Below are 13,369 nucleotides of genomic sequence, written 5' to 3' on the forward strand. Positions count from 1 at the left end.
CTGAAAAAAAATTATATATACATTGATGGAATTAATCTTAATTAAAGGTGCATTATGTAGTTTTCGGGAAAACATTTTAATCAGAATAGAAAGATATTTTTTTAAAATTTAATTTATTCATAAACAAACTAAATAGGCAAACTTGTTCTTTTTTCATGACTGAATACACAAACTGACCTTAAAGGACAACACACATTCATACTGTTTAACTTTGATTTTATGTGGCAGACCCCGCCACCTTTCTAGCTTCAAACTGTTTTCTTATTTCCTCTAAGGACAGCTTGTTTAGTCAGTTAATGAAAACTAAATATGTCTGAGTTTGTAATTTTACCTCATAATATCAAATAAAATACAATTGTGAGCTTTAATTTCCTCTCCAAAAGTACATAGTGCCCCTTCAATATTTATACATAATAATTTTAACTCAATGCTACAGAATGTTTGTAAGCAATCAGATTATGCACTTTGAATAAAAGCCTTGTAAATGAAATAGAAATAAAGACAACATTGAAACAAACCATCAAGCACAAAATAATATTTATTTCTCTCTCAACATACAGTCTGTGATTAGAGTGCAGCAGGGTAGGGTGGGGTAATGCAGTGGGACATACAGCAGGCAGAAGCAATCCCACACAGTTTGAACACAAGCTTTTTGACAGTCAGAGCACATTCACCAGGGGGCAATGTTGTCTGCTGAGAAGTGAGACAAGCAGAGAAGAAAAAGGGGTTTGAACCGCTCCTCCTCTGTGCAATCCCAGCCCCTCTGCTCCACCACTGCATCCGGATGAACACGCCAACAATAGTTACTCCCCCGTCTGCTCCCTGTGTGTTAGCAGCGAGGGGGAGGTGGAATGAAACAAAAACAGATACAAGTGACAGAGAACAGAAATCTCTTACTACTGGAAGTATTTCACCAAAGCAGAAGACTCTGCATAATATCCTATAAAAGTCCAATTCAAACCGAATTGATGGAATAATATACATCAAAGCAACCCCTCCACTGCCACCGACACCCCCTAAACAGTCAGACAAACAAAATGTACAAATATAAACTACAAGAAAACTGTACAATTCACAGCTTGGCAGGATTGGGGTGCTGAAACCGTTCAAATGTGTTGTGGAGATGTGAGATATCTAACCATAGAAGCTCTATTGTTTATCTTTGCTTTGTGGAACATGAAACGTTGGCCATGCTTTTCAGTGATATAAAAGTACAGGCGGTGACACCCACTTATATACAGTGTAGGAAACTCTTTAACATAGGTTGGAATTAAAGGAGACCATATGTTGTGCAAATCTCCCGCATCAAGTATCATTTGAATTTTGCAATATATATATTACTGGAAACGAAAATAAAAAGTGGCTATCACCAAAAGCAGCCTGGGAAATCATAAATCCACAACATCAAAATTTCAACAAGGCAATAACACTGCTTTGTGAGCGTCTTGTTTGTTTAATTTGAGGAGTTGTTCTTTTTTCGTACCATCTCATGTGAATAGAATGCTTAACTGTACAGTGGAATCGCCTCAGACGATAGCAGCATCAAAAAAATAAAAAAAATAAAAAATCAAGCTTTAAACATCAAATAATTTAAAACACAACGTCAGACTTAACTGGTGATTGCACAAAAACATTTGACATACAGTGTATGCTGAGTAATAGGACAGCCAAGTTGAAAGAACATTTAGCAGTAGTGACTTTCAGAGTTTGAGTGGTGGTTTGTTGTGTTTATACTTTGCCGGGGAACATCTATCTATTGCTCTGTTGCTTGGTGATTTGTAACTTTGTTCAACTTCAACTTTTCAGCTTGCTCCTTTTTGCACACTTCAGAGATAAGGCTTGTGGCAAGGCCACGATCAAAGCTTTGTGGAGGGGTTAAATTGCACTTTAAAGCCTCAAGCCTTCACATATTAATTGCTACATTCTGATCCGAACACTACCAGAGGTACATACTGTAGAAAGAGCTATGTACAGTATATATGGCTCTGGACACCGCCTTTCATCTGAGCACAAGGCTACAACACTGACACCTCTTGTGCTGCCCAACGCATTCGCCCTAAAAAGAGGCCGTGTCCGACTGAACCATTTGACCTGAAAGAGTGGATTTTGGCTGCTGGCGTAATGTTTTTTTTTTTCCTCCTTCTCTCATCCGTCGCACATTAACCATTTGTTTCTGCAAGGCAACGGTACATCTCACCACTATGGCATTCCATCTGTCACAGGGGTGGAAAGTAAACAAGGGTTAAAACATGATTTTATTGTTTAAATAAGAGCATATACTGTGTTAATAGTGCAGTACTACAAGGGCATTCATATGTAAACCGAAAACAAAAGTGTCTGTAATGCATTAAAAAAAGAGAGACTGCACTCAAGCTTTAAATAAAAATAACTTGGATGCAGACATGCTTTGTTTCACAGAAGAAGAAAAAAATCTATAAATCAATTATCAAGGCACTACATTTCTTCAAATAATTCATCATAAATACTGTCCTGTCATGTATCTCAAACCACTTGTATTTGGATTCCAATGTAGTGTTTAACGTGTATTTAACACAGAGAAAGGCGATGTGAAAACTGCATTAATAAAGAATAAAGTGAAATATGTTTTTTCGTGACCGCAGACAAAATGTCTTGTATGGCTGAGTTTAGTCAAGACCAAAGCCAAAAAGCATTAGGTATCCCATACATACGCAACATGTACTGTATAGCATACACACATACGTTCACGCGCACACACACCCAAACACGCGCGCACACATTTAACTACAGATATAGGTGTTGTATAAAGACTATCAACACTCCCATCATGTTATTTACAACATCGGAATATGTACATGTGTGGCTCTGGCGATCAAGAACAGAGTGGAGTTGGACCATCTTGCTCACACACACTAACACATTTTAGTTGGCAGATTAGGTAGTCCTAGTGGTTTTCGGACAGGGGCCATTCTCTGGGTCATGCATGACCAGAGGGTAGGCTTTGATCCCTGCGTTTGCCATTGTGGCATAGGGCATCATTCGTGCAGCACCAAGCAGGCCTACAGGACCCACGGACCCTACGGGACTAGGCATGCCAGGCCACTGCTGGGAGTAAAGAGGACCAGGAACCATCCCGCCATAGGAGCCCGCTGGCATAAGGTACCCAGGAGGGAACATTGCGGAAGAGTTGGGAGCTAGGGATGTGGGCAAACCAGGGCCTAAAGCAGCAGTCAGGGGGCAGGAAAGAGGCAGCTGGAACTTGCTCGGACCAACATGGCATTTCATCTGAAACAGAAGGGAGCCGTTGTACAATGACGTCCACCTCAAAATGTCATAGATCAAATCCGAAAACTGATCCTAATCCTTCGAATACCTCACGTGGAGCTGCTCCCATGGGTGGCGTTCTGCCTTCCAGGTCCTGCTGGCGTCTCTGCTGTTTGATTTGGTTAAGAGAGGGCCGAGGCTGATTGGCTGCCGCGATGGTCTCTTTCGTCCAGTCGTCTACGAGTTTGTGAAGATCGTCGGTGAACGTGCCTCTCTTGTTGTTGCTGTTGTTTGTCTGCACCTGAGCAAGCCGCATGAGTGGCTGGGGAGACGGTGAGGGTGTGGCTGCGGTCAGCGAAGGCGGTGTCTGACTGGCAGCCGTCTGAGCTGTGGTGGTGTTGAGAGACGACCCTGAAAACGCACAAAGGTCTTAGAAATCTGGCCAGTTCAAAGAAATGGGACAGTCAAATCAATTGGCTGCTGTATGGCATCATTAAGGCACTTGAATCTGTAATATCACCTTCATCTTTCAGTACCGGCATAATAGTCCCTATGGTTTTGTTGAGGACAGAGTACACAACTGATGTACTGTGACACATTTTGCCAACAGAGCAGCCAACAGATTACAACATAAATGACTTTTCTGAGTAATCATAGACAAATGAAATGTTTGATATGCAAGCAATGACAAAATTCAGCAATCAAGACATTGACACCGCCATGCAAAACAACAACAAACTTATATCAATGCAACAATCTGAGGGTTATTACCCACATTTTCAACAGTAACTGTCACACTTTGAAAGTGACAAAACAAAAAGAGAAAATAAAGTGCACATACAAACACAAGGAGGACTAAAATAGTGAAGACAGAGGAAGAAAGACAGAGAGTAAGAAAGTAAATGAGATAGTTACTACTACTGCGCTCTTTGCCTAGACATAGTCGTTTCAGAGTGGACCCTATAAGAAGGTAAAACAGCACAAGACACAAACAGTTAGGCCAGGACACACTGAACACCACACGTATGTGGACAAGCTGCTTCAAAAGCACATTCAGCTATCAAAACAATTGGGGAGAGAGAGAGAGGAAGAGGAGGACAAGGGGGTTGAGAATCAGTGAGGAGGACTGGAAGAAGGAGCCTAAGTGTTTTTTCTTATTAAATGCGAAATCATTGGAAAAGTTGACTACTAGCGGGTGCACCTTACATGCTTAAAAAAAGAGAGAGCACACCTAGCTGTGAGACTTGGGTTGTTATGTTGAATGTTCAGTTCCTGCATTGTCTAACAACCTTTTCAGGATGAAGACCATCAGACTTTAATCTGCCCTGTAAATTAATTACTAGAACAATTGTGTTGGACAGTAATCTGGTAAACTATCATCCATTTAATCACCTTTACACATAATTTGGATTTATTTGTCTGCAAGATTTGGTATGAATTAATGGTGCATTAAATGTAAGTGAGAGACCACAACAAGATACTAAGTGTTTTCTAAGAAAGGAGGACTGCAGCCTGGATTAAAAGGAGATCCCTTTGTCGATGTGAGAATGCCTGTGAAACAAAATGTGACAGCAAAACAAATAAAACTTGAAACTGAAAGAGCACACAGATACTAGCTGGGACTCATCACTTCAGTGATGTCAGCACTTGTCAGAAACATGCAGGTAACTCAGGAGAGGTGGAAGGAGAAAAATAAAGTAGTAATACTGATGATACAGCCCTTCAAATGGCGGAGCAAGTCTCCATCAGTGCCCTGCCTGGCGCCTGCACCATGCACGTCTTCTCCGTCCAAACATGAGGGACAGAGAGAGCTCTCCTATACCACAGCAAAGGGTCCTGCCTATCAGGGAAGGGGGTGTGGGGGTTCTCTGTGTTAGTATACACAGGAGTACTGACTTGGGCAAAGTGCCTTGACTTGGGAGATGTTATACAATCAAAATTAACAGTGGATGGAAACAGACAAATAAATAGGGTGTAAAGGCTTTGGTAGTCTCTCTTACATATAACACACACACACACACACACACATACGAGGCTTTTCCATTAGCACATTAAGCCGCGCTGAGTCAACGTGCCGTGCTGATTTGTGTTTATATTACGAGTCTAAAGTGCACAAAGTTGAGCCAAGCTGTGTCCAAGATGGACCATCTCCAGAATGAGGGCTAAGTGCACCTTCAGGCAGGCTGCAATAATGTGTGTTGGACGTGGCTGATCAGTGACGACGCCCTTCTCCACAAACAAGCAAAATTTATTTAGTTTTCAACTCCCTGTACGTTTGTCATTCTAAACTTTATTTTGCTTCCCTGTCTGTACTTTCTGACATCTGCTTTACTTTACTGTGTCATCGTGTTCTCTCTCAGCTGTTTCAGGGGTTGTGTTAAGTGACTGCTGGTGAAAACCCAACATCTCCTCATTTCTCTGCTTCATAATAAAAGCTTCAAAAACTAAATCACTGGGGACTTTTATTGTGAAGAATTTATAGGAAATGAAACATGTTTTTTTCACAATATTAGCAGGCCTTTGTTATTTTCCATTCTTAAAAAATACTGCAGCATGGAAAAGGATTTACAGCCATTTCTTTGATCACTAATAAAAGATAGTGGGTCGTCACTTAAAGACACACCTTCAAGCAGGTAGACCTGTTGTAATGAAAAATCAAATCCCTGCCGCGCTGGTCTGACATGCTGAGTCAAACCAAACAAAGAAGTGCCAGCAAATGTGTAAGGAAAAACCTCAACACACACAAAAACACAGGCATACTGTCTTGCTTTAGATCTGACCTCAGGCCCATGTTTGGAGAGAACTTGCCCCAGTTTGCTCGTGGGGTCCATTTTTTAAAAGCCAGAAGCACGGCACAAAGCATTTGTATGAGGGGGACAGGGCAGTAAAATATCAAATGAATGGTTATGAATGTAACTGTGTTTCTGTGAATTGTTGATTGCCAGAGGAAAGACTGTGCTAAGTTACTTGCAGCCCAGGCACTGGAGGACATACACATGAATCTATGAGAGGCATGCAGACCTGGACATATTTCCTTTTCAATCTTCTTACCAAGAAATGGAAAGATGGTCATTGTTACTTATTTTCCCTTGGACTTAATTCTCTCTGACATTCTCAATGTACAACAAAGTTCACATTGTTGTTGCTCAACTATCTGAGATGCAACTCAGCAGTAAGTGGAAACACGATTTGATATCAAGAGGTGCATGAATTACTCTGAGCCTGCAGTTAAGGACAATTCTTTCACCAATAAATGTAGGAAGCCACTACTTTGACAAGGCATAATTTCTTATTTACATACAAAATAACAGGTCGGACTGCTGAAACATATCTAAATACCTGCAGAAGGAAGTCATACTGCAACCATTAATACTGATGCAAAAGACCAAAACATGATATTGAAAATATACAGCCATTTATGCCATTTATATTTGAATTGGTGGTGAGTGCTCGACTCTGTTAAAAAGGCATATATTTTCATTAACCAGTGTCTTACTTGATACTACCACTGGGGGACACCAAAGTCAGAAAATGTTAAGTTCTACAGGACAAGACATAAACTACACAGATAAATCCCCTGCTACACCAATTGGCTTGAAGATGAAAAGAAAACACATCCTCACTGCACCAGCCTTTTATTCTGGTAGAGTGTGCCTTTGTTAGTAAGAATCAGTTTACTTTGTTCATATTAGTTTTGATTATCAATATCGAGTGTGTGCATGTGATGGACACAACTTTGAAGTTGCTGAAGGTGAGGGGGCTAGTGGTAGGAATAGAAAATGGGAAATCTATGTCAGATGAGGCCCATGTGGAGGATGAAATAGAAGATCCAATATATTACATTTAAATAAAAAAAGAAATGTGGTTGGTAGAAGAGAGAGGCAGGTTAAATAAAGATAAGATGGAAATGAGTGAGGGGAAATAGAAAAGAACAAATACAAACAGATGGACAGAGACACAGGTCCACTGAGGAATCTAGTGCGTGGTTTGCTACTAGATTTATAGGTGACTCTCTCTGACGTTTGGTGGTAAACCGTCCAGCCTGTAAAAATGAATATAAGAGGGAAGAAGAGAAGAAACAAGAGAGACACTTTGTAAAAGTGCACAGAGACTGGGATGAGAAACCCCCACCATCAAAAGCACCAGCAAAGGATACTAAGAAGGAGTGCACGATATGCAGGATCCAACTAAATTATCTGGTGATTTAAGGGACATTTTAGCCAATAATTACAATTCATAACAGACAGCATTGTAAGGGGGGGAAAAAATCACTATCAGGTAAGAGTACAGAGGTTGCATGATTGAGTTTTTGCCCCGATCTATTAATTCAATTTTCATTCTTCACTTACTACTACATTTCAGAATAAAATGCATGGACAAATCTACTGTTAGATAAGATTAAGTGTTTATACAGTGCATTAAATTAATCATATAACAATACTAATGATAAAGTAATGAAACTTTTTTAGTAAAAGCCAAATATATTGAAACCACAACGTTAAAAAAACAGAGACCAGCCAGATACAGAAAAGACTAAGGTTCTGGGGCTGGTTCCACAAAAACACACTCTGGTTTTCGATTTAAGAACATGTTGAATACAAATTGATGTTCATCAGCTTCACAATGCTGTTCTTAGTCAAGAATGAGTTCTTTACTATTCTAAGTTTTACTAAATTAAAACATTTCAAACTACAAGCTAGAAAAGCTGCTACAGCTTCAAGCATAAAAGTTGCAGTGAGGTACAATGTTTTTGTTTTTTTTTAAAGGAGAGATGCTTTGTGAAATACTAATTTCAAAACATTGTTAGCAAATAACAAGAAATTTTTTTTTAGTTATTAGAAGCTGATACTGACCACAAGAACACAGAATCTAACATTTTTTCATCTTATTTTATTATGCCTGAAACTTGAAACATAGTACACTTGTTATTGTCTACACTGCATACTATACTATAGATTATAGTAGATAACTGAATAATTTTCCATGTTTTCCTTTATTTTAAGTTTCATTTGCAGTAAATGGTACACCGTATGTGTCATTTTTAAATGAAGTTCTTGGCTTTACCTAAATGTTTTCTTGGTTCATGTAGCGTAATGAGATATAAATGTAACAAAATATGACTTAAATATACTCGCAATGTAGAATTAGTGGATAAAATAACAACTACAGACAATTATCTGTAATTGTTATCAGTTTGCATTTTGAACAGCAGTGCGTCCAAAATACACAGATGATATATGTATCAGGACACAATGCACATATTCATGTATAGCACAAAAATGACAATTCTTTCTCATTCTGAAAGACACTATCCTCCTGATAAGTACATTAGAAGTGTAGATGTTTAACGTATGGTTTTGGTTTAAAATCTTTTATTTTAGATATACGTACTGAACGGAGTTCAGTTAAATTTGCGTGGTCCTGTTTCTGTCCATCATCCTTCATGATGACACTCTTGATCCTTTACATGCAAAATGTGTTCCATGAACTGAATAGTATGGACAACATTTTGTTAAGCATTTACCTTAGCCCTAGATGCAGTCATGTAGATAGCATGTCCCATCCACAGACACAGACACACTCACCAGCATGCACATGAACCTATAATGTGTACCTTGACCAGGGCCAGCTTGGCTGGCTGTTCCATCACCATGTAGCCCAGCGTAGATGTTGTCTGACGAGAATGAGCCCTTCAAGGAACAGGGTTGTTGGGTGTGGACTTGCTCTTGGCCAGTGCTGGGCTGATTGCTAGAGCTGGAGCTGCCACTAGAGTGGGCAGAGCCATCTGACAGAACTGAACTTTTAGCTGGGGAGCTGGATGAACTGGCAGCACTTTCACCTTGGCACAAAAATTTAAAAAGAAATGTGTGAGTCAGAGTGAATCATTGTGTGAATCACACACTCCTACAGTTTTCTGAGCCTGATGCCATTCCTGTGTTTTCAACTTCAGACTGAAAAGCTTTGCCGTACACACAAATCAGCACAATAACCACTTATCACCCCACCATCCCAACCCACATACCTTTCCTCTCCGTGGAGGTGTTGAGATTGTTTTTGAGCTGCTGCACCATGGGATTCAGCAGTTTTCCAGCCTTCAGCTTGTGTTTGCTGGCCCTGCGCCTGCGGCCACTTGGAGGTGCAGCATGAAGCAGGCCAACATTGGGGGGCAGTGTTTTGCCCAGCTCTTTGTACAGACGCTCAATCTCATTCCTCTGGAACGCCTGCAGCTCAGAGATCTCTTTCATGTGTCTAGTGAGAAGGTACGGAAAGAGATCAGACAGAAATGAATTTAAAACATTGGCCGTTGGTTGATTGCATCATCTTTTTTAAGGTGTTTTGCTCAGTAATTTAGTCTCAATGTAGTCCACTTAAGCCTGTCATTAGGACTTGTAGTCATGACACCTGCGTCAAGGGAATCCTCTCCATGAGTACGTATCGTATTACTGAGTTGTTCAAAATCCTCCCCAAGTCTTCCAAATACAGGCTGCATCGACTTGACTGATAAACCTGATAAACAAAAAAAGCAACTAACTTACTAATTAACTAAACCTCAACCTAGTAATATCATTTAATGAGCTTCCACAAGATCTTTGAGATTTTGGTGAGCTCTGTGCACAGGAAAACAAAGTATTGTGATTTTCTACGATGTAATGAATGTGCTTTTAGTTTACTGTGATTAAAATCCTAATAATGGGAAAACAGTCAAAATTATTAACATTGTATTTGTGTACATCATGTTATTAAAGTCCTCACTGCATTTTTATTATTGCTAATATTAATGCCATGATTTTATCACAGCTCATCTGTTTGTTGATGAATGACTGCTCCAAAGTTTTCTTCTGTGGTCTAATAACAGTCTACAGGAGCTTAGAACACAGATGAACTTCCGTCAAATTTCCTGTGTCCTGTTAAACTGATATGTACAATGTGCTTGGTTCGTCTATATTGAAAGAAAAACAATTTAACAGGATGATTACAAGATATTGCTGGGGGACCTCGTAATTTTGCCTTGTTCATAAAATGTAAGATCTTCTATATATCCTTCTATTGTGTACTGTAGTTCTTGCTGTCGTCCTATTCAGGCTATATTGCCCAGACTCCCAGAAACTAATAAACACTTTTTGGTTTACTGTGGTACTGACAATAATGCTGCTACTCACAGCATGAAGTCATGGTTCAGTAATTTCAAGTCTGTGGGGACACATTGTTATATAACTTTCACTGAAATATACAACATCACAGATTAGCTCTCTTCAGGAGTTTGTGAAGAGTGAATGCTTGAAATTTATGTTACTGCTGCAACCTCTTATTTTTACACTATGAGTGACTTCTCTCCTCAGAGCATTGTTTTTTTTTTTTTTAATGAAGTGATAGAGAACACCTATTTTTTATGAACTTGTGATACAGTGCCCACTTTTGGGAGAGGATAAGCCTCCTTTCAAAAATGAAAACTGGATCAATGTGCGGCATCTGCAAAACTGCAATTACAGCAGTCAGACCTGAAAACTGAAAAGTGAGCATGAGTATAAACAAAGTATTGTAAAATGACATGCACAGTTTAGATTCAAGTGACACTGCAGACACATTTGAGCAGTGTCACTTGAATCTAAATTGTGCATGTCACTTTACAATACTATGTTTTGCAGATGCTGCACATTGATCTGTTTTTCATTTTTGAAAGGAGGCCTATCCTCTGCCAAAAGTAGATACTGTATCACAAGTTAATAAAATAGGTATAGGTATAGGTGTGAGTGCATATGCGTGTGCTTTACTTTTCTCTTAGTTTCTGTAGCTCTTTCCTCATATCTGCATCCTCAAACTCTGAGTCATTGTCACTGCTGATGTAGGATGAATGGGCATGTCCTGCAGAGGCGTGACCGTTCATTGCCACGGGCTGTCTGCTCGGTGATTCAGAGCTCTGCTCACTTTTGCTCCGACCAGAACGCCGCAGGAAGGCCACTGCTCTCTTCACGAGGTCACTTCCACTGTGCTCAGACAGGGTATGAGGTGGGGGAGCAGGGTGGGCCGGAGGAAGGGCTATACTGCTGCTGTCCTCATCTGCCGAGTCAGAGTAGAGGTGAGAGGAGTTGTGTTGTTGTAGAGGGGTCGGAGTGTCAATGGTCTGGGCACGAGGGATGTGGTGGGGGGTGAGATCAGGGCTGGAGGTAGGGGTGGCCTGGTAGAAATTTGGTGGGGCAGAGAAACGGTTACTAATGTGGGGTTTGGATGCTTGTACATTCTCATTAACAGCTGCAGCTGCCAAAGAGGACTTTCCCACAGGGACATTGCCCTTTTCTTTGCTCCCTTTGCCCTGACTCTGGCTGTGAGAACCTCCAGAACCACTAGAGGGTGCTGGGGAACTGTAGGTGCTGAGGCTGGTCTGGCTCTTTTCTGAACGACAAATGACATCCGGTGGAGTGGGGATGATCTAGAAGGAAAGGAAGCCCATGTTCATAACAAAATCAGGATCTCTAAACATCATCAACTGACCTAATGTTTAAGCAACAAACTGGACAAACAGCGGCATCAGTCATGACCTGTAATATAATTGAATTTGGTCAAATTACATCCATGTTGAGCTGATTTACTCAGAAGGTGCTTTCAGTGGATTCTTACTTGGAAACGGCTTTTGGAGCTGGTGGTGACATCCCGTCTGTTCACGACCCTGTTAGTGGCTGAAGAAGCAGGAAAAATGATTTTCAAAATGAATGTCTCTAAAACTATACCACAGCAATGATGTGATATATACATATTACATAAATAATGTTACCTACCTGCCACTGCAGAGTCACTTAGTGCACCCACACTATCTGTGCGCTCAGGAATCTGTGGCTAAAAGAGAAAAAGACAGGGGTGTGTGTGTGGGAGGCTGCAATCATTTTGAACAGTGGCAAGTGGTAAATCACTAGATGCACAAGATGAGTATGGTAAGGCCAGCCATTATCCTCTCCTGACCTCACTTTTGTCTGAATGAGTCAATCCCTAATTTGTTTTTGGTAGCAGCCACGCACACAGAGAAATGCACACAAACACACACACAGACACACACAGAATAAAGCTGCCAGAGGAAGAGATCATGATGAATTATCTTGCTGACAGCAGTAATTTTATTACCCTCCGCTCTCTCTAAACACAGTATTGGTCTCACTCTTAAAAGCCAATAGTCAAATCAATAACATAGTGCAGGGGAACGATTCAATGACGCTGCCATTAACTTAGCTCCCAACCAATGACTGACTACTCAGATTTCTCTCTCAAACACACAGACAATGTAATTTACCAGGGGCTCCCCTTTCTTCTTTGATAGCGCTCCTTCAGTGCTCTGGCAGTCTGAGACTGGAGGTGAGCTGACTCCCTCTGTACCAGAGGCCGGGGGGTCGGACGCAGTGCTGGAGGGCTGGGAGGGAGCATGCTCCTGGTACAACAGGTTTCTCAGCTTCTCATCTAAAGTCTTGATGGTGCGGTCGACAAACTCCACCCTGCGTGGTCCCTCACCATCCGACTCTCCTGGAGCCCCGCTGGCTGGCTGCTGCTGGCCTGACGACTGGGAGCTCTGGGAGGGCTGATGTGCTGGACTCTGGGGCTGGGAGGTGACTGTACCAGGCTGCATGGGGGTGGCATAGGGTTGCTGTAGAACTACAGACTGATGGGAGGCCAGCTGGGGCGGTAGTTCTCCAGTAGGACTGGACTTCTGATTAGGCTGATTAGTTTTAGAGGAGTTCAAACCACCAGCTGCTCCTTTATCAATAGCATTTACATCCAGAGAGACAGGTGGCACAATAGGGCAGCATGGCATGTCTGTGACCAAAGAAACAGCAGAGATGCAAGGCTCCTCCACGGGATGGGTGTTGTGATGGCTGGCACTTGCAGCAGCAAGGGCATGTTTAGATACACAGGACTGAGGCTGCTGGATCCGGGTTTTGTCAATGTTTTGTTCTTGAGTTTGCACTGAGGTCTGAGCTGCAGGGGGCAGAGAGGAGGGTGCACTTTGGGAGGATAAAGATGCAATTGGGGTTGTCACTGCAGTTATGTTGCTGTTATGCCTGACTGATGACGAGGCAGACTTTTCAGATTCTGGAGAAATAAAGAAAGGACAATTAGGAGGATAATAGATTTGGAGTCTGTT

The 13,369-nt window shown here is 41.3% G+C and overlaps 1 protein-coding gene across 1 annotated transcript in view; it reads right to left on the bottom strand.

Annotated features, from left to right (window-relative positions):
• Nucleotides 1–520: 520 nt before the first annotated feature.
• LOC115585817 (serine/threonine-protein kinase WNK2) overlaps nt 521–13,369 on the bottom strand; it is a 43,281-nt gene continuing 30,432 nt past the window's right edge. Inside the window, exons 15-24 of the mRNA XM_030424467.1 lie at nt 12,524–13,364; nt 12,018–12,075; nt 11,860–11,918; nt 11,016–11,671; nt 9,266–9,492; nt 8,858–9,082; nt 7,187–7,285; nt 4,159–4,203; nt 3,353–3,654; nt 521–3,264 (exon numbers count right to left, since the gene is read on the bottom strand). Of these exons, the coding sequence (XP_030280327.1) occupies nt 2,914–3,264; nt 3,353–3,654; nt 4,159–4,203; nt 7,187–7,285; nt 8,858–9,082; nt 9,266–9,492; nt 11,016–11,671; nt 11,860–11,918; nt 12,018–12,075; nt 12,524–13,364 (2,863 nt within the window). The 3' untranslated portion in view covers nt 521–2,913. The remainder of the gene's footprint in view (nt 3,265–3,352; nt 3,655–4,158; nt 4,204–7,186; nt 7,286–8,857; nt 9,083–9,265; nt 9,493–11,015; nt 11,672–11,859; nt 11,919–12,017; nt 12,076–12,523; nt 13,365–13,369) is intronic.

The sequence above is a fragment of the Sparus aurata genome, chromosome 7 (genome assembly GCF_900880675.1).
Source record: "Sparus aurata chromosome 7, fSpaAur1.1, whole genome shotgun sequence".
NCBI classification, from domain to species: domain Eukaryota; kingdom Metazoa; phylum Chordata; class Actinopteri; order Spariformes; family Sparidae; genus Sparus; species Sparus aurata.